At 50.5% G+C, this 23644-nt stretch overlaps 1 protein-coding gene across 1 annotated transcript in view; it reads right to left on the bottom strand.

The window, feature by feature from the left end:
* Window positions 1-1223: 1223 nt before the first annotated feature.
* The window catches only part of ANKH (ANKH inorganic pyrophosphate transport regulator), a 115060-nt gene continuing 92639 nt past the window's right edge, over window positions 1224-23644 (bottom strand). The window contains exons 8-12 of the mRNA XM_006081500.2: window positions 21723-21818; window positions 6480-6609; window positions 3868-3991; window positions 3229-3328; window positions 1224-2620 (exon numbers count right to left, since the gene is read on the bottom strand). Of these exons, the coding sequence (XP_006081562.1) occupies window positions 2507-2620; window positions 3229-3328; window positions 3868-3991; window positions 6480-6609; window positions 21723-21818 (564 nt within the window). The 3' untranslated portion in view covers window positions 1224-2506. The remainder of the gene's footprint in view (window positions 2621-3228; window positions 3329-3867; window positions 3992-6479; window positions 6610-21722; window positions 21819-23644) is intronic.

The following is a 23644-nucleotide window of genomic DNA, read 5'->3' as shown; positions in this document are numbered from 1 at the left end:
CAGGAGGCAGCCACTCAATGTTCCGCTCTCACATCGATGTTTCTCTCTCTCTCCCTCTCCCTTCCTCTCTCTCTCAAAAGAAAAAAAAAACAATCAATAGACATATTTTAAGCAAAACACAAAAACCTGTGTTGGAGGGATGTTTCTTTGATCAGCAAAGTCAAAAGAATGCCCCTCCTTACTCTGAAACGTGGGAGAAGCGCCCCCATGTCTCTGGTTTGACTGCCTTTCCCGCCATGGTTCTCAGGAGAGATGCAGAACCTGCCAGCAATCGGGTTTGCTTGGGAGGCTGAGGTGTGTGCTTGTCAGGATGCTCCTGCAGCCCAGGTGAAGGAACTGAGAGGCCGCGAGTTTTCTAGAGAGGAAGGGTCCGAGCTTGAGGCTGGGGCGGGTGGGGCTGGGGTGGCAGGCGTGGACCGGACTGTCCCAGGGGCAGTCACCGTGGTCTGGTCTGGGGGTTGCTTCCCGGGTTCTCCAAAATTCTACCAAAATACCATCACCTGTGAACCTTTCCCTGAGGGGGCTTGGAAGTCCTAACAACATGTTCTTGTTGCCTACTGGCGTCTCTAGTTGATGGTTCCCCGATTTAGAGGGAAAGAATTCGCTTTTTCAATTTTTTTCCTTTTTTTTCTCGCTTTTTCAATTTTTAAGCTCTAACCCCACAGCAAGAAATATCACCTGGGTTAAAGGAACATTGCTGCTTAATTTTCTAGTCATGTACTTTTTAAAAAGCCGATACAATTAGATTTTCCCCATCTTCTCAGATCTGCCCCTGAAAGCACCCAAAGCTGTGCATCCTGGTTTTCAGCACTCCTACCTCCGGCGGAGCACCTGCGGATTGGTCCTGGTGGCGGCATCCCTGAGGGCCCCGGGGTGTCCAGAAACAGGAATGCAACCCCTGATGCGCACGCCTGACCTTATGCCCTCACATCCCTTTTTCTAGAGGAACAATAGGATCACACAGCACCGAATACAATAAATACAAGTACCTGGCCTTTTCCTTTAGTCTTTCTCCCTTTCCAGCATCTATTTCCGCCCTCACCAGTGTCTACACCAGCTAACCCATTTACACCCGTTACCTGGGATCAAAAATAATCCTCTTGTCATCTACAGGCCCTTATATTTAGGTACAAAGAACAGGCTTTGTAAAATGGCTACAAATAAGAGACGATGTTCATCGGTACAATACGTTTCAACTGGCAGATACGTGGACACACAAGCAATTGCCGTATTGTATTAGAGACATTTTATTGAAAATGCGAAAATAGGAAATGTATTATAGCCTAAAATAAATTACATAACATATACAGTATATATTTATATCTTTAAAATAGTTTTGTGTCTAGGTTCTTTCAGTCTAGGAATTTTGACGAAATCAAGAATTTACTGAACTGTGTCCATATTTTTTTTTTTTAAAGAAAAAACCCGCTTTCCAAAACTTAGAAAAATATACTGCACTAAATGGATTTCAGATGTATCATCTCAGGGAGTATCACATAGTGACTTTGAAGTTGTTTTATAAAATGTCTTGCTTTATCTTGTGGCGTGAGAGGGGCGTACACGAGGAATTACCTGTACCGCATGGTTATGACTAAGAATGGCTGGACCAGGTAAGACATTACTTCAAAAGTTACGATACGACAACCTGGCATGAGAGTGCTAGATTACGACTTAAAGCTGCAGTTCACTGTAAAAACTACAAGGTAGAGTTAGAATGCTCCGATTCCCTTGCTCTAGCGCCACCTTCAGGGAGGGTGAGTGGAAAACAAGCCTTCGGGGGAAGCCATGCGGAAGGATGCTGAAATTCGGAGATGGCTTTGGTGACAAGGGTAAGTTAGCTCAGGTATGTACACGGCGGGGCCTGGTGTGAGAGCTCACCCAGCTCTAGCAGGAGGCCGGGTGAGGTGCGCGTGGTCGGTGCTGTCAGCGGCTGTCCCTGTGGCATCTCACGCTTTTCTCTCCATCCAGCTGCCCAGCGCACTCACAGATCCCTTCTTCAGCGGGAACGGCCCGCGCAGGTGCAGGGGGCAGGCGAGGACTCCGTGGTGGAGGCCACCGGGGTGACCTCTCTGCGCAGCCATGCCGCTGGGAAGCCATGGAAAGCCGAGTGGTCACCTGTGGACTCTTCAGAGAGATGCGGAGGGACGGGTGCAGGCCGTGGCCTGCGGGGCAGTGGTGGCCGCGGGCGAGGGAGGGCAGAGCCGCAGTCCTTTGGTTCCAAGCGGAGATGGTCTGAGGGAGGGGAGACAACGTGGACCACGAGGCAGCTATGTCTTTTGGGTTCTCATGAAGCGGGGCACGAAGAACTGTCGTGTGGGTTTTTACAAAGTGTTGGCAGAGACCGTTCCCTCGGTCCCCGCTGCGTGGAGCATACCCAGTATGCCGGAGTGTACGTGAAACCTTTCGACCAAGGCCTCTGTCGTTACCAAAGCCAGAACCAGAACTCGACAGGAGAGGAGATGGCGCTGGGGTGTCATCCCCACCGTCCCCGCGGTGCCCGTGCGCCTTATTCGTTCTCCTCTCTCATTTCCACGATGTCCGTGCTCTCCTCGGCGGCAGGGATGTCCGTCATGGCCGAGTCCTCCCCCTCCACGGCTGACTCGTTCTCCATCTTCTTTTTCTAGAGCAAAGAAGACACGTAAGCGTGGGCTGTGGCAGGGACACATCACAGCAGAGCCAAGAGCAGGGGGAGGCCCCCGGGGTCTCAGACTTGGGTCTCGCGGATGGTTGGGGCGGCCTCACCGAGGCTGCGCCTCAGTCCGGCGTGGGCCTCTCTGTCTGGTGACTTGGACGCTGGCCCTGTGCCTGGCACTCTGGGCGATCCCGTCCCAACGACTCTCCCCAGTGCCCTCTGGACGCACCGGCAGCTGATGGCAACCTGCCTCTACCCGGGGACACCACTTCCACCCGCCCTTCCCAGCAGGGCCTGAGCTCTCCCCACCCTCCTGCTCAGGGCCTGCAGAGCCTTTGGCCCTGGGATGAGCACTCGGCCTGATGCTATTGGAGCGTTCCTCCCTCGGGCCAGCCCCAGGCTTGCTGTCATTCTCTCCCACCCTGCGCCTGGCCTGGCCTAACTCCAGGTGGCTGCCCTGAGGCCTGGACCCTGCAGGGCGGGCCCAGCTGAAGGACAGGAGGCCTCCCACTGTGGCCCACAGGAACCACTCAAGTCTTCCTACACCTGGAGGAGGCTTCCCAGCCGTGGCAGGTGTGTCTGTCCCCACGTCTCACCTGTTTCCGATAGACGTAGCAGGCGGCTATGGCGACCATGGTGGATTCTCCCACAAATCCCGCGAGGAGGGAGCCCACGCCCAGGGTGGCTCCGTGGACCCTGGGGATGAGAAAGCAAAGGCCATCAGTTTGTTAAATCCGTGCGGAGGCACACACAGTGTCAGAATCTAGCCGACACCCAGGAAAGGTGTAGACAAGAGGCACCAGACAATCGCATTCAGAGTCTGCACCTAATAAGCCGGGCACCTGCATGGGGAGGGGACCTGGACCTCCAGGCAGAGCTGCCTCCCCCGCCCCCTCCGGGCCTCAGCTCAGCACCTGCTGGCGGCTGGGCTAGCGTCCCCATCCCTCCTGAGCCCACAGCACCTCCCACCCTCCTCTCTGCAAGCCCCTTCCGTGGGAGACTGGGAGTCGTGGTTGGTGCTCAGTAGATAGTCTGTATAGGCCTGACCCTGAAAGGACTTTTCTAGAATGGATCTCAACAGCCTCCCATCTGGTTTGCAGGCAGAGAATAGGACGCAGTTTTGCATTTCTACTTCTAGATACGCTTGGGGCTTTCACACGGAAAAGCAAATGCAACCATCTAAACAGAACTTAAGTGGCAGAAGGACCCACAGCCCCACGCCCCCGACGACTCACCCCAGGTAGGGCAGGACCACGAGGCTGGTGATGAGGACGATGATGCGGAGCACGGAGCTGGGGGCCAGGACAAAGGTCTTCTTCAGGGTCATCAGCCACCCGGTGAGATGAGCCCTCACAGTGACTGCGGGGAGAGCAGAGGGCTCGTCAGCAACGACCTGCTTCTCCGGGTCCTCAGCCTGTAGTGTCTAGCCCCTGGGCAGCACACCAGGGTCCTTGGGGCGCAGGCTGGGACCCAGGCCCTGCTGCTGCCGCCCTGGGCATCGCCTTGTCTTCCTGCCAGGTTCCTGGTCTCTGGTCAGGGCCCGGGCAGCCCGTCCCTACCTCGGCTCCTGCCCCATCACAGCCCTGAGCGTCCAGACAGCGAGTGGCTGCAGGCAGCTCCCTCCTCCATAGTGACTGCCCCGGGACAGTCCTGTCCACTCCTGCCTCAAGCTCGGACCCTTCCTCTCTCGAAGAAAAAACTCAGAGAGAAGAGACGGCTGCCAGTGAGCAAACCTGATTCTGAGGGAGGAGCAAACCTGGACCAAAAGCCCAGAGACAAGGTGTTGGGGAAGAAAGGGGCTGCTCTGTCCGCATCCCTGATTTCCTCAGCCGTCCCCGACCACGGAAACCTCAGTCACCGCCCTCCTCCTGCCCCTGTCAGGTCCCTGTCGTTCTGACAGGTGGGTGTGTCACAGACACCTCGCCCGTCTCCCCATCCAGACCGGAACTGCGGGAGGGCGGGGCACCCAGCCTGGACGCCATGGAGGGCTCCAGCAACATGTGTGAGCTGCTGCCTGAATTTGGTTTTGGAGGAAAACAGTTACCAGCAAGAAGTGCCCCGGATGTCTGACCTCAAACTGGAGGGTGTTTAAGGAAGCGCTCACTCCTGGGGTGAAACCTCGTGTCCAGGGAGGAAGTCCATTGGGAGGAAGACCTGCTGTCCTCCTGGCCTAACGGTGTGCCCTGTCGGCCCAGGGTGGAGGGCTGTATTTAAGAGGCTCAGACACACACTCGGGGTTGGGCAAGGGCAAAGGTGAGGGCGCACAGGTAGAATGCTAATCCGGTTGGCCCACACTCCGCAGGTTGCACAGACAGGTGGAAGCTGGACCCGTCTGGAAGCCCTTAGGACAGTGATGGCGAACCTTTTGAGCTCGGCGTGTCAGTATTTTGAAAAACCCTAACTTAACTCTGGTGCCGTGTCACATATAGAAATTTTTTGATATTTGCAACCATAGTAAAACAAAGACTTATATTTTTGATATTTATTTTATATATTTAAATGCCATTTAACAAAGAAAAATCAACCAAAAAAATGAGTTCGCGTGTCACCTCTGACACGTGTGTCATAGGTTCGCCATCACTGCCTTAGGATGACAGGTGAGGCGGAGTCTCCCGGACCTCCAGCCCCTCCTCCAGGCAACACTGTGAGGGCAGCACCTCTAGGTGGCATCGCCTTCCAAAGCTTGGCTCCCCAGGGTCCTGCCTCCCCTGCACCCCTGACCCTCCATCCCTCCATGTCTGCCACAGCGGAGAAGGTGACACCCGAGGGACCCAGCCTCCAGGAGTGCTTGGCTCCTAAGAGCAGGGCAGCTTGTGCAATTCAGGGACAACTGGGGCTGGCGGGCCCACAGGGCTGGCCGAGCTCCATGGCCCGTTTCTTCACCTCACTGTGGCTCTCTGTAGATTTTGGCTTCTCAGCTCACTGTCTGGGGTGGAATTTCTGGGCAATAAAATTGTTAACAGGAAACAACATGGACTTGGTACAGAATTTAAAAGGGAATATAGCACAAAGGTCTTCCTCCCAGGCCTGGCTCCCCGGGGCCCTTGTCCTGCTTCCCAGCGGCAAGCACTGTTAGCCGACTGTTGGTGAGTTACCTCTAGAAATGGTATGTAGACAGGCAGGCACTTACCCTGAACATAGCACACCCAGGCATCCATGATGGGTGGTACATGTGCTACAGACAGGGTACATACTAAGCAACCGCTCTGCAGCCGCTTTTCTCATTTCCTAAAGCACGACCTCCTTCCTCATGGCACACCTCACACTACTCTGCTGGTTTGCGAATGTTCCAACTGGCTTCCGCTTTGGCTGTGGGCTTCTCCTCTCTGGCCACATGCCCTCTGGCCTCAGCTCTGCCCCCAGATTCTTGTCTCCAGCAGCCCCTCTCTTTCCCTGTATGGATCCAGGTTTTACAGGCTACTCCCCTCACCCCATTTTACTCCTGAAATTAACATTCCTACAATTCGACTTCTGAATGTACAGTTCTAAGGGTTCTGACACAGGCCTAGACTCATGTCCCTACCACCATCAGGGTGCGTGGCAGTTCTTTGCCCCTGAACTCCTCACGCTGTCCCTGGGGGTCTGCTTTCTTCTTCCCGTGTTTGCAACCGCTCTCCTTTAAGAAACCGATGATTCCTGTAGGCGTCGTGTTATGAACTTTCATCCTACTGGGCCATGTCTCCACATCTTTCCAGTCCACTGTGAAGATTTACAGTTTTGTTTGGGACACGATTGCAAACACTTCCAAAGAAAGAAGACTGAGCCAGGCGGGCCGGGGTGGGGTGAGGGGGGGCGGGGGGGAGGGGGCGGTAAGGAGGAACTTGTCTTTCGTTTGCTTTTGCTTTACCTGGGACTGGGAAGAAGGAGAAGATCCGCAAAGGAATGACGCAGAGCTCTGCGAAGGCGAAGTCCACGCCGATGATGTCTATCAGAATCTTCTCGGACACGTTGGGGGTCCAGAACATCACAAAGCAGAGCTGGAGGGGGTGGGAGGGGGAAGCCAGGTTGTGAGGAAAAGGCATCAACGAGTGGAATGAGAAAGCCAGGCATTCTAATATGCCGAGGAGCTCAGAGAGAGGGTGACCTGCCCAAGCAGGAGGCTGGCATACCGGTCCTCAGGCGGCCATCACCCTGCCCTGTTCTCAGCGCTGGCACAGGCCCAGGCCCACCTGCCACATCTGCCCCACAGGGGCCCGGGCAGCGGGGCAGATGTGGACGCACTGAGTGGGGAAGCGGGCCACTGAGAGGGGCCAGTGGGCTCCCACGGAAGGCTCAGCTGGACTGCTAACCAGCTCAGTCCATTCAGGGGGAACATGTCTATTAACACAATTTTTACAGCTTTCACCCAATAATAAAAAGTGCCCTGGAAGCATCTGGATGCATGCAGCACGCCTGAATCAGCACAGCCAACCGAGACGGAAACAGCAATGCTGAGATTAACCACAGGCCCGGAAGCCTGCAAGGTCTAGTTCAGAGAATGAGAGACCACAGCTATGAAGTGGGGAACTCTGGACACGGAACCCCTTTGAGAAAGTGGGAACTGAAATGGGCGGGGGAAAAGTGGAGTGAAAAATCCCACCAGTTCCCAAATAATTCTCTCCCTTCCTGACGGTGCAAGAGAGCGATTCTTCTCTAAAACGAAAATGAATACGTTAGAAAGTGAATGACAGTCGTGCAAAAACAGAACACTGACATTTTAGACTATAACGCCCTTTAGGCTTTGGGTAAATTAGGGTTCCTGGAATTAGGCTGGTCCTGTTTACTGTGTCATGTTGAAATATTAAAAAAAAAATACCTGGGAGGATCTAGTATATGTTTTACTTGATAACTGCAATGGAGCTTTAATTCTGCCATATCTTTTTTCAGCATCTGGGAGGAATAAATATCCGAGGGGTTTTCCAAAATGACATCATTTAACCCTATTGCCTGCTGCCCGTACTCACAGCCCATCTCTGACACGAAGGAAAAAATACTTCCTCAGATGTAGCAACTCGGAGCTCAGAGGCTTTGTCACCGTGTGCCCTGGACAAGTGGCCTTGTCATCGTTTTCCCACGGCAAAGCCGCCAGCCTGAAACAGTGAGGTATCGCTCACGCCTACAGCTCAGGAATGGCGACAATTTCGTGTCGCAACTTCAAAATGGCACTGAGCAGGGCAGTGGGAACTATCCAGACTTGATTTGTGCCTCGGGACCCACGAAGAGTATGCCACCCTGCATTTCTTCCGTGGTTGGAAGACCACACTCTGCTAAAAATGAGAGCTTGCAGGACAATCACTGTCATGCCGTGTGTATTCCGTAGCCGGCAATGACCTGAACGTGAGACGATGTCTCCTGTTGCAATCTCTCTGCTTTGCAAAATCACTGCACAATGGCCTTTCAGTTACAACACCCAAGGGGAAGGGAGGGGGTCACTGCATGTCAGAGAGGAGGGTGCAGCCAGCGTCTGTGGCGAAGCCAGGTGATTTCCCTCTCTGGGTTCTCTGCATGGGTGATGGGCACCCTGAGGCCTTTTATGGCCTTGGAAGACCTCGGAGTTCAGTTGGAAGACAGGACCATGGTGAGCACACCCACATCACACGAGACATTTACAAAAATACCCAGTAACCTGGGCCGGTGACCACAGTGGCCCCTGAGAACAAAATGTTAAGGTTTGATGGATCCCTAACAGAGCTTCCCAGGAGGGTGGTTTCGATATTCCATTTCTAAAATGCCACAGTGTGATTCCACGTGGCACCACTGAACCACTCTCTTCTGTCTGGTACCTATCTGTGCCAGGAGTGCCCTGAATGCGCCTATCAGGCCACATGCTCCTGAGGCGCCTCTTCAGAGGTGTCTGCCACACACACCTAGAAGGCTGGGCCTCCTAGAACAACGTAGCGGAACCCGGTCAGCCTGGGGCTCGAGCAATCACAGGTCATTATTGAAAGTGAAGGAATGCTATGGGAAATGGATCGAAGCTTCCTTTCTTTTTCTTCCGGAAGTCTCTGAATTTGACCCTTTGCCTTTGCCATGCTTCCAGATGAAAATGCTCCTTGCCTGCCAGTAAGTCCCTAAAAACATGACTATTTCTTGCATTGCCCAGAGAGGAATATCTGCAACATAGCAATAGGTCGGCGCTGGTTAAAAGCGGCAGTTCCTCTCTGCAGGTCAGTGTTCCCTAAGGAACGTGTGGAGCCCCAGCTAACAACCAGACCAAAGGTAACCAGTCGGTTTCAGAAAACAGGAAGCTGTAGAAGTGAACCTGACAAAGAATATTTCAGGAAAGTGTCATTCGAATGAGTTCACCCAGAGGAGGCTTGGCTCAGAACATGCCCTCCCAGTTGACCACGACATGCTGTGTTCCTCAAATATTTGCAGAGCCTAACGACATTGACTTTTCCAAACCAGGAAAACAAACCTAATAAACTCCTGACAATGAACGTGATTTGTTCCTGAGAGCAGCTGCAGGGCTGGCTTTTCTGCTGCAGAGCTTGCTGTCAATATTATCTTATTAGGAAGCAGCCAGCTGCATAGAACCACCCACTCAGTGCCCAGATCTTGGTTTCTCTATTTATTTTTCAATAGAAGGAACCAGGGCTGCCTGGAGAAATGGCTCATTCTAGATCTGCCTGGAATAATATGTCAACGGACACAAGAGCCCAGCAGGAAGCATTCCCCACGGGCAAAGCTGGAACAATTTCAGCAACAAAATAAATACTGTAGTACTGAATACAGAGTATACAATAAATACCCATGACTCAATCTCTATATATAAAAGCCCAGTGACCGAATGACAGAATGACCAGAATGATCAGTTAACCAGTTGCTATGATGCGCACTGACCACCAGGGGGGCAGACGCTTAACCAAGGAGCTGCCCCCTGGTTGTCAGTGCACTCCAACAGTGGGAGTCCCACTTGGTTGACTGGGATGAGCGGTGCTCCCATAGTGGGAGCAGCCGCTCAGAGGGTGGGTCCATAGCCGCTCAGCTGACCAGGATGAGCGGCACTCCCATATCGGGCCGATCCCTGCAGGCCACGCCCCCCACCAGTGCATGAATCCCATGCACCAGGCCTCTAATATTGATATAAATAAGCAAATAGGGTCAGATCTCTGGCCCAGAATTTTATCTAATTCATGTAGATAATCCCTTCCCAGAGAGGTGAAGCATACCTATACTTCCCCATCCAGAAGTGTGGGCTGACCATAGCAACTCCCCTCCAAGGAGAACTCGGTTTGGAAAGGGGAAAAGAGTACCTTTACAGTGGAGAGACCTGGCAAACATGACCTTGGGAAGTGGCCAAGGTCAACATCAGCAGTGATGGGTCGTGTTGATGGCACGTGCTCCTGATAAGATATGACGAGACTTGCACTTGATCCAGGTGATCTTCCTCCCCAAATCCAAAGCCCCCTCTAGCCACGAGAAAAACCTCAGACAAACCCGAGTTGAGGCACATTTACACAAAACCTAAGCGGCATTCCTTGAAACTGGGAACGCCTCAAAAACAAGCCAAGTCTGCGGAACTCACACACCAGAGGGGGCTAAGGAGACAAGATGACAAGGGCTGTGAGGGAAAAGCTACTGAAACCTGAATCGACTGTTCAGTTCAGTTCACAGTCACGTATTCGTTGCTTAGTTGTGACAAATGAACCACAGCAAAGTGAGGGATGAAGGGTGTGTGGGAACTGTGTGCTAGTTTCACAATGTTTCTGTAAACCTAAGATAATTCTGAAATAAAAAGGTGATGAAGGAGAAGAAAGAAAGGAAGAGAGGAGAGACCTATGACCCAACACCCTTTTATTTGACAGACTATGTGATTCTTTTTCTGAGGACCAGATACTGACCATGAAATTTTTACTTTGGACTTTGAAACATTTATTGGCATTTCAACATATATTCATCGCTCGTAAAGTGTAGTCCATTCCAGACACACCTTCTGCCTTCATGATCACTGGCATCTCTTTTCTTTCATCACATTAGCCTCCTTGGAAACTAACCCCCATTGGGCTGCAGCCCTCATATTCACAGCCTTCCCATGCAGTTTCTGGTCAGTGTATGTGCCATGGTCAGATTTCTAGTGGTGGTCTGGTCGGGCAGATCAATGAGTAATTTAGCATCTTCCTTAGAAGCAACCCGTTAAGCAGGCTTTACCTGTATGGAGTTGTCCCACATCAGAGGCAGCATTTAACCTTTCATGTCTAAACCCCTGTAACGATGAACTAAGTGATGACTAAGTTTTACGGTAGATTAAGGTCCCCAAATAAAACCATAGTGTGCATTAAGGAGGAAGCAAGTCCCAGGCCTTACAGAAATAACACCCCATCTGAGATGCTACAGTCTGAATCCACGTGACTAGACCCACAGAAGGGGGACCCTCCTCCCCCACAGAGTCTGTTTCTCACCCGCCCTGGGACAGTCTCAGATTCTCTCCCAAGAATGTGGGATTCGAAGAAGCCAGTTGTCTCCATCAGCATTTGATGAAGGGGGAGCCATTGCTGCACAGCCGGAGAGGGCTCCAGCCCACAAGGGAACATTGCCAAGAGCTCTGGTTTTGACGCAGTTCCAGAGCTCCCGAAGCTCCCGCCATTACCCTGAATAATCAGGATTAGTACCCAGTCAGAGTCTTGTCCCCTGCAGTTAGAAGAAGTGAAATGTATGCAGCTGTTATGAATTAAAATAGCTGGCCCTGGGCATCGTTTTTATTTGGAGCCTTTACTTAGTAAGAAAAGTTCAACAACTGTTTAATTGGGTTTAAGTCTCTACTGCCTAAACCTGAGGTTAACCCTCAACAATACCGCATACAAAGAGGTGGTTACAGCCTGGCTTGGGCTGCAAGATGGTGAGTAAATGGATTTACATTCTGGTGCCAGCTCCTTAGCCCTCGGATGACCAGACCACCAGCGTGTCTGTGGCCCTGTGACCCCCACAGATGCTTCTGCCCGCCAGGGGCACAGTGAGTGGGACCAGTCGGTCTTACTATCATTACTGTAAAAGGTTTCCTGGTTCCGGAATAAAATGCTACTAGTGAGCTGTCTGTAGGTGGTGAGATTAGGATTGATTTTATTTTCCTCTTTGGACTTTCCCCTGTTTTCCACAAAGAGCATGTGTTCCTTTTTCTTTACCAGAAAAAAAACCCCCACATTTTAAAATAACAGGGGCCCCTGTATCTGTCCATCTTAATAAGTATTTAGGACAGGGATGTGCAAAGTCCTGCTTCAGAGGGAGGGGCTGACAGCAGGGGAGTCCCAATTCTGAAGAAAAAAATATGACATTTTACTAGAGTGCAAATCCCTAAAGTCTACATAACGTGTGAAAAGGCCAATGAGCCCACTTTCTGGGAAGGAGCATGAGAGAGGGTGGCAGGGAGTGAGGCTGTCCTGATGGCCAGAGGAAAGGGGGCTATTGCCCTGCAGAGCTGACCATGCTCTGAAGGGGGGCTGGGCAACAAACCAGGTGGGTGGGCAGGGAAACCGCAGCACAGCACGGGAGAACGTCACAGGTAGGGAGCACTTTGTGAGGAAGGATCATTAGTATTATTACAATACTAGAGGCCCGGTGCACGGATTCGTGCACATTGAGAGGAAATTAATTAGAAGGTGGCCAGTGGGGCGGGACTGGGCGAGATGGGCTGGACACACCCTGGAGCCAACCTCCCACAGTCCCTCTCTGGCCGGCCACACCTGGGGCGGTGCTGGGGCTCGAAGGGCATCTGCAGAGTGAGTGGGGTCCCTCCGGCAGGTGGGGTCCCTCAGCCTGGTCTGTGGGGATCGGGCCAAAGCTGACAGCCCGACGTCCCCTGAGTGGTCCTGGAGTGTGAGAGGGCACTCTGCAAAGTTGCTGTCGCTGGGCAGTTCCTGCATTGAGCGTCTGCCCCCTGGTGGTCAGTGTGCATCATACCTACCAGCCGATCAGCCGGCTGGCTGGTTGCTTAGTCTTTTATATCTATATCTATATAGATATAATAATATATATTATAATGCATAATATATAATGCATATTGGATTACAATATATACTATTATTGCAATAGTATACAGAGAGGAGATGCAGGGGACTTTTTATGTAAGGTCAGGCAGTAAAATTTTTATGGGGCTGAAACAGATGGAGTAAACTCTGTCGACTACTAAGAAAAACAGAGCTTTGTTTTCGGTTAAAGTAGGGAGCCTGGATAAGCACTTGACACAGTGTTTTCATGGTACTTAGTATTCTCCATGTGGCTTGTTGACCATCATAACCACGGTTACACATCCATCTGGAATAGCTTCATAAGGGAGTTGACGAAACCACTATTATAGCACATCTAATGGTAAAAAGTTAACATTTTCAGATGTTGGTTTAAAATCAGTCATTTTTAAAGAATATGAAAGCGCAATCACCCCAACTGCCGTTTAGATTTAATAAAACCGCCAAACAGGCACACTTCGTCAGAGCACTCAGTGCTCCTTTCTGACCTAAGCCGCACAATTCTTAGGAAGGCCAAAACACACTTCCAACAGCAGGGGGCGCCATGCACCAAGCCTGCAGTGGGCACTCCAGCTCTCAAACCTCTGCCCATTCCATCCATTTGCAGAACGTTTAATTCTTTCCTATTCTTACTCTGATTTGAAGAATATTTAGAAGATTCCATCCAGCTTCTGTTTAGCCTTTACTTTTCCTTGACTGTTAACAGAAACTGGAACTTGCTGGGGCAGGGGGGCGGGGGCGGGGAAGTGGTGTTCAATGGGTCTAGAGTTCCAATTCTGCAAGATGAAAGAGCTCTGCAGATGGATGGCGGCTGGCGGCGACAGCAGCCCAACAATGTGAACGTACTGCCCTGCACTCTTAGAAATGGTCCAGGTGCCAAGTTTTAAGTGAGGTGTATTTGATCACAATTAAAACTACTTTTAAAAAATTGGAGCCTGCTCATAACATCACGGCGTGCTCCTTCACTTGCTTTTTAAGACTGCATTGTGGATCTGTACTGCCTTTTTATCACAAGGGTTTAGGTAGAGTTTTGGGGACCATTCTTAATTGCTTTACTCTCCCTCTGAGTTCCCCTGAACAAACCAGTCAACCCCTCAAATCTGCGATAATGATGACTTAAAAAAGTGAATGCTGGGCTACTAAAGTGTGAAGGGGGGGGGAGGGCAGAGGGCCCGTGGGAAGGAGGGAACTCATCCATGATCACACACCAAGAACTTTCCATTGGTGATTTCATTTAACCCTCATGAAATCCTGGGAGAGAGGCAGGATTTTCTACTCCTTTACCAAAGGGGCCACCAGGGCCTAGAAGGGCTGTGTGACTTGGCCCAGGGCACCCCGTTGGGAAAGGGTGGGGCCAGGATTTCAACCCCGGCCTTGGGAACTAGAAGCCTTGCTCCCTCCATGTATCGGGGATGTCTAAAGCTGCCCAAAGGGCCCAGCGGTCCACACGATGCTCCCAGAGGCGCCAGATGAGAGGGTTTCAGTTCAGCTGATTTACCTTTGGTCCTTTCTGTCCTCCCCCCAATGCACAAGAGAGTCATTTTCTGCCGGATCCTGGGAACAATGAGAAGGCAGTCTCGGGGAACGGGGGTGGGGCCGCCGCCCGGCAGAAACAAAGCCTCAAACAGGCCGTCCTTGTTGGAGACACAGGGTCGGCGTGGCACCACGGCCACGGCCGGAATAAGGCCTGTGGTGTCCCTGCCCCACGGCTGAGTGACAGCTCATGGGTGAGGTCAGCATCAGGAAGCTGAGGCTGGGTCCCTATGCCAGTGGGAACAGCATAACGGTGTTTTAAGATGAGCTGAACCTCACGGAGGGGGATTATCTCAGTAAGTCACAGAGAGAGCCTGACTGCCTCCTCTGATGGCCGCCTTTTGCTTTCCTCCCCTGCTGGTCTGGTCCCTCAGGCCTAAGACTCTGAAGCTTTGGAACTAAAATGTTTTAAGTCCTCTTGGCCTCCAGGGCCCTGGCAGGCAAGGTGTGACCAGGCCATCAGCTGTGTTGTCTGCGAATCACCTCTTCTCCTTCCAGTAACCTCCAACCTAATCCCCCAGACAAGGCTGATCTCGGGAAGCTGGGGGCCCATGGATATAGCCAGATGGCCCAGGAGGAGATGCCGCTCATGTGGGGACAGCGACCATGTCCTCAGCCAGGCCCTGCAGGGAGAGGGGTCAGGAGGCAGGCAGGAGGGCAGAGTTTGGGGCTCACTCATAGGGAGGAACAGGGGCTTCCACCAAGGGGCCTGTGGAGGAAAAATCAGAAAGAGAAAAGGAAAACCAGCTGAGGACAGTGTCACAGACGGCAAGGCATGAGCACGATGGAGGAGTGGGCCGCATCAGACCCCAAACATGAGAACCGGATGGGGCCCCTGCAGCTGGGCAATGAGACAGTGGGGACCTCGGTAAGCTCTGTAAGGAGATAGGAGATGGGCAAAAACACCAACTAAAGCAGCGACCTCAGAAGGAAGGAGAGGAGAAATGTGCTAGTAGTCTGCCTGCGGAAAAAGAGATGGTTTTTATGTTTCCTTTAATTTTCTTAAAGGTTGGGAGCCTTAAATATATTTAAAGCAGTGAGTTGGGAGAGGCTGAAACTGGAGAGGGAGGGAGAAACGGAGGCAGTGCCCGAGCAGAAAGGAGGGGTGGAGCAATGCAGGTGAATATGCACCGAGGTGCCCTCAAACTCGGGATGCATGTCCACGGCGGGTCACGAATACATACGCAGGGAGTGCAGGGCTGCTGGGCTCCTGGACATCCGATTACCTGCAAATGTGTCCCATCAGGGGGGCCTTCCCTAACCAGCTTGTCAGGCATCTCCCTCACCCTCTTTTCTTTCACTTAATTTTCTCCGAGCACCTGTGACTCTCTGTTGCAAACTGCATAATGGCCACCCCAAAAGATATATTCACCCCTAGTCCCCAGCACAAGTATTCATTACTTTATATGGTAACAGGTGTGATTAAGTTAAGGGTCTTGAAATAAGATTAGCTGGGATTGTGTGGGTGGGCTGAAATACCATCACAAATGTCCTTGTGTAAGATCTGGGCAAAGGAAGGTTTGATGCAGACACAGAGAGGAAGAGGGGATGTGAACACAGAGGCAGAGATGGGAGTCACGGAGTCAGAGTCACGTGGCCGAGGAATGCAAGCAGCCACCGGAGCTGGAGGCAAGAGACAGATTCTTCTCTAAAAGTCCCTGGACGGAGTGTGACTGCTGACACCTTCATTTCGGCTCCATGACCTAAACTGACCTCTGGCCTGCAGAACTGTGAGAGAATAAATTTGCTGTTTTAAGCCATCAGCTTTGTGGTAATTTGTCACAGCAGCCACAGGAAACGAATACACTCCACCGTGTATGCTTATTGCCTGTCTTTCTCTGAGATTATAAATTCCGTAAGAAAAGAGCCTGTGGCCTGGCCGGCATGGCTCCATGGTTGAGCATCAATCTATGAACCAGGAGGTCACAATACGATTCCCCGGGCTTAGTCCCTGGTCGGGGGCAAGCAGGAGGCAGCTGATTAAAGACATCAATGATGAGAGAGAATCATTGAAGGGAGAGGGAGAGATAGAAACATCAATGATGAGAGAGAATAAATCTCTCCCTCTCCCTCTCTCTGAAATCAATTAAAACAATAAGTTAATAAAAAAGAAAAAAGCCAGTGGATCTCTTTCACTGTGGTGGTCCCAGAACCCGGGGCATCGCAGGGGCTCAGGCATGTGTAGAATGACTTCGGGAATAAATACGTATGTGTTCTTTCTCTGGAGAGCTGTGCCCGTAAACAGGGAACCCCTCAGCACCATCTATCTCTTTGAAAGTGTCTGTTCCACAGCCCCAGGCTTTGATAATCACATCTTTTTTTAAAAAATATATTTTATTGATTTTTTACAGAGAGGAAGGGAGAGAGATAGAGAGCTAGAAACATCGATGAGAGAGAAACATCAATCAGCTGCCTCCTGCACATCTCCTACTGGGGATGTGCCCGCAACCCAGGTACATGCCCTTGACCGGAATCGAACCTGGGACCTTTCAGTCCCCAGGCCGACACTCTATCCACTGAGCCAAACCGGTTTCGGCGATAATCACATCTTAATACATACACGTGTGGCTTATAATCTCCCTTTGCTGGCATTTCTAATCTGGTTGGTGTGTACAGATCTATGGGACGTCTAAGCCAGAAGCCTAAATACATCACTTTCTCTCTTTCTGCTCTCACTGCAGCTCGTGGGGAACCGACATTTCAAATTAGCAAGACAACCGACCACTGGAGTGGGCACTGTCTGCCCCTGGGACTGGAGGCTACAGACAGGAAGGTGTGATGGGACATCCAGAGCCTTCCCAGGCCTCAGGGAGGAAAACGTTATTCATTGGCATCCATTCTACCAAGAGCCACCGGGGCTGGAGGCAGGGGACAGATTCTGACCCTCACTCGGAAGCCCCTGGCTCTGGGAACGTTAGGCGACAGCGCCCACTCTTTGCTGACACCAAGCCTGGTGCTATGTAAGCTTTGGATTCTTTTTAAAGTCTTAAAAGATGGGTCTTCTTGTTCCCCCTGTGGCAGTGAGGGAGGCTGAGGCTGGTACCTTTAAGGACCTTCCCAAAGCCACCCAGCTGGTGGGCGATGGAGCCAAGGCTTGAACCCAGGCCCTGGGGCTTCAAGGGCCACATCCATAAGCACTGTGCTATGTGGCCCCGAATTCAAGCTTGAGCTAAATCCCTCTTTTTTGGCCCTTTCTTCTCAACCCTTTAAAATAAAAGAGGGCAGTCAGGTGCCACAAGAGTCCCAGGGGCATGCAGGGCATCAGTTCAGAGGCACTGGCTTGGCGGGTGCACCATGGATTTCTAGAAACTTCTTTTTTTTTTTTGTAAAGGCCAATTCATTCTTCAAACCACATGGTTAAGTGCCACCTCTCAGAGACAGACAGGCTCTTGCAAACCTCCTGGCACCTGGTTAAAGGTGAGTAGGTTTTCCAGGCACTATTGTTTTCTCAGCATCACGTCCTGGTTCTCTGAACCTTGTTCAGCTTAAAGACAGAAGCAGGTCCGGGAAGACCTGCAGAATAATCTTGTGGCACAACTCGTGTTGACTTCACTGTGCTGGAACCAGTGGGCCGTCTGACCCAGAGTTGGAAATGCAGTAATAAACTCATTAGGATAAAAATAAGAAATGTTTTCAGCAAAGGCCCTAGGTCACTCTGCAAACAGCAACTTTACTTTCCAGGTCACTTTTGTAGTTTGTCAGCCAGGAGGAATTACCTCTGTGGGACCAGGTGGTTTTCTGATTGTTTTCCTTAGTTCCTGGGCCTAATGGTTTCTGGCTTCATTAAACACACAAATGACCACTTAGCATGCTAACTGGGTGTTTGTGTCCTTGTCACGCTCATTTAACACAATACCTGATGGACCTTCCTCTACTGGGTGTTTCTTAATATATTTGAGATCATTTACAAAAACTCCTTTGAGGTGTTTGACTTGAGCTTTGCTGACTCCCCGCATGCTGACCTGATGTCAGTCAATAGGACATGGAGAGTTTCAGGCCACCAGGAACGTGGTCGTGGTCAGAGCCTCACGCACATGGGGGTGTGAGCAGGTGCTGAGATCGGAAACCGAGATGCCACGAGCACCACAGCGTGTCTGGCCCCCAACTCATACTGTGATTATTGTCAGGAGGGCCTGGACTAGGCCTCTGATCCAGCTGAGGTCTGGGCCCTACACACTGTAATGTGCCCAGACTGCTTCTGTCTTTAAGCTGAGACGAATACAAATGATTAAAAAAAAAAGCCATAGAGAGTAATAAAATAAAATTCCTGGACGTCTCTGAGTCAATCCCCACTGAGTTACTTTGCCATTTTCGTGCACAACAGTTTGTGATTGCCAGATACCAAACCCTTCCCTGAAAATTGGGGACTGTTTTGGCTTTTCAGTATTAACAGTGAGTGGACTCTGCAAGGGCCTGGCTGAGGTACATTGCATTATTTGACTAATGGAAAGCAGAATAAAACCAAAAAAGCAAAGTAACTTAAATCTAGCACAAATACTTCTAGTGGATGCTATGATGCCAATTACACCGCCCCCCACAAAGCCATTTGCAAAGATATAATTCAGCATCTAAATGTGGGCACAGGGCCGTACCACGTGAAAAACATGTCTAAGCAAATCCTTCACTCAGATTATTACATGGAGAATATGGAAATAAAATAAAAGAGGTGTCTTACAGAATCACTAAATGGAGAATTTAAAAAGAAAATAAGTCAGTTGAATAGTTATGTCTGGTTAATCAATCCATGTGACCATAAATGACAAGATCCCTTTCTTTCAGAAACATCAGTGTATGAGTTTGCTAGAGCTGCTGCAACAAGTACCACAAAACGGGGGTTTGGAACCACAGCAAAAGGCAGTATTGCCTCACAGTTGCGGGGTGTGGGCAGGGCCATGCTCCCTCCGCAGGTGCCAGGGAAGGACTGTTCCAGGCATCGCCTGCCTTCTGGCAGCAGAACTCCAGTCTTCCCATGGCGTTTGTGTGCTTGTCTGTGTCCACATGCTATAAGAACACCAGGCACACTGGGTGAGGGGTCCCCTAACCCACCAGGACCTTACCTTAACCCTGTTTCCAAACGAGGCCACATTCTGAGGTACTGGGAGTTAGGACTTGAACATAGGAATTTTTGGTGGACACAATTCACCCCATACAAATCAGAGGAGAAGATTCACGTTTGAGTGCCAATTCACACTTTCCCTTTTTACCACCCATTGACATCAAAAAGCAAAGCTCACAAAGATCCAGAGTAAAAACGCATTTTAACTTTTTTTAAAAAAGAGAACCAGAGCCTTAGGTAGTAACAGTCACTAGCCTCAGACCTTGTACCCTAGTGTGGGAAGCAATGTAATTTATGGCATACTAGCAGACTCACCTACCTCTTGGCCTTAAGTGACAGCAACACACACACACACACACACACACACACACACACACACCACCAGCACCATCACCACCACCACCAGCACCACCAGCATCACCAGTACTACCAGCACCAGTACCATCACCATCACCATCACCATCACCATCACCATCACCATCTCCACCACCAGCACCACCAGCACCACCTGCTTGTGTGGTTCAGAGGAAGGGGGTGGGGCGTGAAGAATGAGCCTGCAAGGCTGGCTTCTAGCTGGTGTACGGACAAGTCCCTCAACCTCCCTGAGTCATTTCCTTTCCTAAAATATGATGGGTCATCTCCAAGTTCCTTTCCAAGAGAGGATTCTGAGTCTCTAATCTCTTGGTGAAAATCTACCCTCAGGTACTTCTAGCTACAGAAGGTAGCATTAGAATAACTACATTAAAAATACCACTACATGGGAAACCAAAACATGTTTCTAGATCTTAGATAGTGGCCAATTTAAAATAAACTTGTACTTGATTTAGAAGTACAGATTATTGCCTGTGAATTGAAGGAGAGATAAATATCCTCAAATCCAATCTGGTCAAGTTCCCCCTCGGACTCACTGTAGCGGTGGGAAGATGGTTAAATGGAGCGAAAGGAGACAGATGAGGAGAGCCAGCAACAACCCAGAGCTTCCAGCTTTCTATGCGAAAGGGGTCCAAGTCACAGAACCTGGCATCCCAACCAACTTGACGTGCGACTCCCAGTCATTTAACCCGTCTCCCAACGCTGAGGCCTGTTCCTGCAACAGAAACCTTCTCTGTTTTTCCTAAATGACTCTTAAACAGATTCAAGGTTGTTCTGTGTTTTGCTAATATTTTAGGGAATTAGGGAAAAACTTGCACACCATAGAGAGAAATAATGAACACAGGGGAGCCGGGTTGCACGGGGTAACCTGTCCTGACTCGCACAGGCATGCTACCAGAAATTCCTCGGGTCAGGTGGCACTGGAATATATTTCTGACACCCCACCAGTTTCATGAGGGGCTGGGTTAGAGTGACGGGCAGCTGAGGACAGACACAAGGTCATCAGCTGTCAGAGGTGTTATGTGATGGGCTCTTTGTCCCATGTTGCCCTTGTTATAATCTACTCAGGTGTTGGATCAATGAGTCCAATATTAAGCTGTGGATTTTTTAAAAATCCATTAAAGGTTTAAAACATACATAGGGCTTGATTTTAAAGAACCACTGCCAGGACTCATCCAGCTAAACAGTTCTCATGATGACGGTAAGAAGGGCTACAGTTACTGTGTCCCTGTCACCAGCGGAACCCAATCCCTCTTACTGCCTTAGGTTCCGCTATCAGTCACTGTTGCTGAGAACTCCACCCACACAGGCATTTCAGCAAGATCCTCATATTGTACTAGAAAAAAGGGGAATTTCTACAGGACTTGACAGGCAATGCGGACCACCACCACAACAAAGGGAAACCAACAGAGTTCAAAAGACCAGTACTTCCTTTGATCTTCTTCTTGTCTCCATCCAAAAGGCACAGTCTACCATGTAAGCTTGTTTATAAATGGTGTGTGTGCTCTGTTGATAAGTGTTATAAACAACCTTAAATTATATACCCTGTGCTTTGGATTATAGTGCGTGTATGTGTTTTCTCCATGTTTTTGAGCATTATCTTCTACATCTGAACTGCCATGAGGAGCTGATAAAGGAAGGACGTGTGCTGTTTAAGGCTGTGCAGTCACCCACAGGCCATGCCAGCGGCACAGTGTGAGGGGCACCTGCTCACAGCTGTACTTGGGAAGATGGCACAGAGAGTGGGATGCTGTAGGCGCTCCATCGATACGTGTTGCATGGAGAATAAATAAATATGCGACATCAGCATCAACGTAAATAGGAAAGGAACTTTCACCGGGGAAATCAAAATATCACCCGTTAAGTTTGGAAAAGGGACAGGGATGGTAATACGGTTGACTCCGGATGTTCAGAAATGGGCTGGAAATTATTCAGCAAGACAAGAGTCTGATTAAAATTAAAGGCAAGGTCCGCCTTCCTTCAGCATGTAAGAAGTCCCAAGAAACACCGCGACCCTTGGTTCCTGGATTCAATGGCTTCCTCAAATAACAATCACTCGTAAAATGTTTTGAAGAGGTTGTTAATTAACCTAGCATAACATCATCACATTTGGGGATACATGACATCTCCTTAAATATAACCATTTCTCCTTTTCCAAAAACATGGTGAGGGGGGTGTCTCTCCTTACCGTGAGCGACAGGGCCATGCACACGAACGTGAACCTCTTGATGTGGGCCGCCGTGACCGTGCTGCTCGTGCTCACCAGTTTATTGCTGGGGTTGTTCTAGGGGGAGAAAGGACAATGGTGACTGGACTCATCCTCGACTGACCGCATGTGCACCTTAAAAAGCATCTCACCCTAGCCAGTTCGGCTCAGTGGATAGAGCATCCGCCTTTGAACGGAAGGGTCCCGGGTTTGATTCTGGTCAAGGGCACGCACCTCAGTTGCAGGCTCCTTCCCAGCCCGGGCCCTGGTCGGGGCTTGTGTAGGTGGCAACCAATCGATGTGTTTTTCTCACATTGACATTTCTCTCTGTTTTTTTCCCTCTCTCTTCCATTCCTTCTAAAAATCAATGGAAAAATATCCTCGGGTGAGAATTAAAAAAAAATAAAGCATCTCATTTGTGTTCTTTGTGATGAGTTTAAGCCACAGGTGGGGAACATCGGCCCAAGGGCCAGATAGGGCCTGTGAAATCATTTGATCTGGCCCTGCCAAGGCGTTAGGGGTGAGTTAATAAAATGTTTGACCAAATATAGCAGGCTAATCTTTAAGTTGATAATTTTGTATGGCCCGCAAATGATATTATAAATATCCAAATGGCCTTTGGCAGGAAAAAGGTTCCCTATCCCTGGTCTAAAGTATAGATTTCAAGTGACAGCTTGGAAGATGGCTGTCACTTTGAGTCTCTCTCTCAGACAGCTGTCAGGTTTCTGGATGTGAACAGTATCCAGAGAGAGTTCTACACTGAACAGTGGCCAGTACCCTCCCTTTGATGCTGGGTGCCCACCTAGCCAGTCCAGGGCCTTGTGTGCCCTCTCCTGGACGCTGTGGGCACCTCCCTGAATGCCATGGCCCTGCTCTCTGATCTTTGGGCCCTTCCACCCCACCAACCGGAATCTAAGATGGAGTGACCATCAAGGCCCTGCTTGCCCTGACCCAGACTCCCTTCCCCGCCGTGACTTGACTTTTCAACCCGAATCCCAAACGCTTGCTCTTCCCCTCACCCACTTGGTGTTTCCAGGCTTTTGTACTTTTGTTCCTCCTCCTCTCGTTGGATCTTCTGATGATCAAAAACACCCCTTTATTCAAGGCTCATCATCCTCACAGCCCATCATCCTCACAGCATCTCTGATCGTTCGCCTCCAAACTGCCTCTGCCCCTTCCTGCAGTGTAGACCCCGAAGCCAGGGCTGGCATCCTAGCCTGTACTTGGGGCTCGTGTCAAAGCCCCGTGAGGGGTGGGCTCGCTCTCTGAGATAAAGAACTGTGTTTCTCACCCATCTCTTTAGCTCCTGCAACTCAGCACAATCTACCCCAAGCACAAAAAGTGCTCAACAGCCTTTGTGACATTGAATTTTAAGCAAATAATGCAGATGGCTCCGCTGTTTTCTTACACATCCCTGAATCTGAGCCTTGCTGAAGCCACCCCAGTGCCACTGCTCAGCGTGCCATTACCCAGTCCAAGTGCGTGCCTGGCCCTCTACTGTGGAAACCAGCAGAGCAGAACAATTCCCTACTCGTTGTGGATCCAATTAGTCCCAGAGCAGACTAACGAAAACATACTCCGCATCCCACCCAAAGAGAGACACACAGCGGAGATATCACAGGTCCAACTGGAAAGGAACTGTTGATGTTTCCCCGACTTCAGAGGCCAAAGCAATCTCTCCAATCCCTTCCTCTCGCAGATGCAGCCAGCACAAACGCTGGATGAGCTGACATGGCCTTATTTCCAGTCTCTAATGCATATCTGCTGCCATGGCCAAGTGCAGGCCACAGTGGTAGGACATCTGTCCATCTCCATCCACCCCAGGGATCTGTGTGAGTGGTGCCCGGGTGGGCCAAGCAAGAAGGCAGCCACGCTGGAAGGAATTAAGCACAGGTCGCCCGAGG

This window comes from Myotis lucifugus, unplaced genomic scaffold (genome assembly GCF_000147115.1).
Source record: "Myotis lucifugus unplaced genomic scaffold, Myoluc2.0 scaffold_0, whole genome shotgun sequence".
Taxonomy (NCBI): Eukaryota; Metazoa; Chordata; class Mammalia; order Chiroptera; family Vespertilionidae; genus Myotis; species Myotis lucifugus.
The sequence above is the reverse complement of the archived record's forward strand: the minus strand, read 5'-3'. Positions and strand labels throughout refer to the sequence as shown.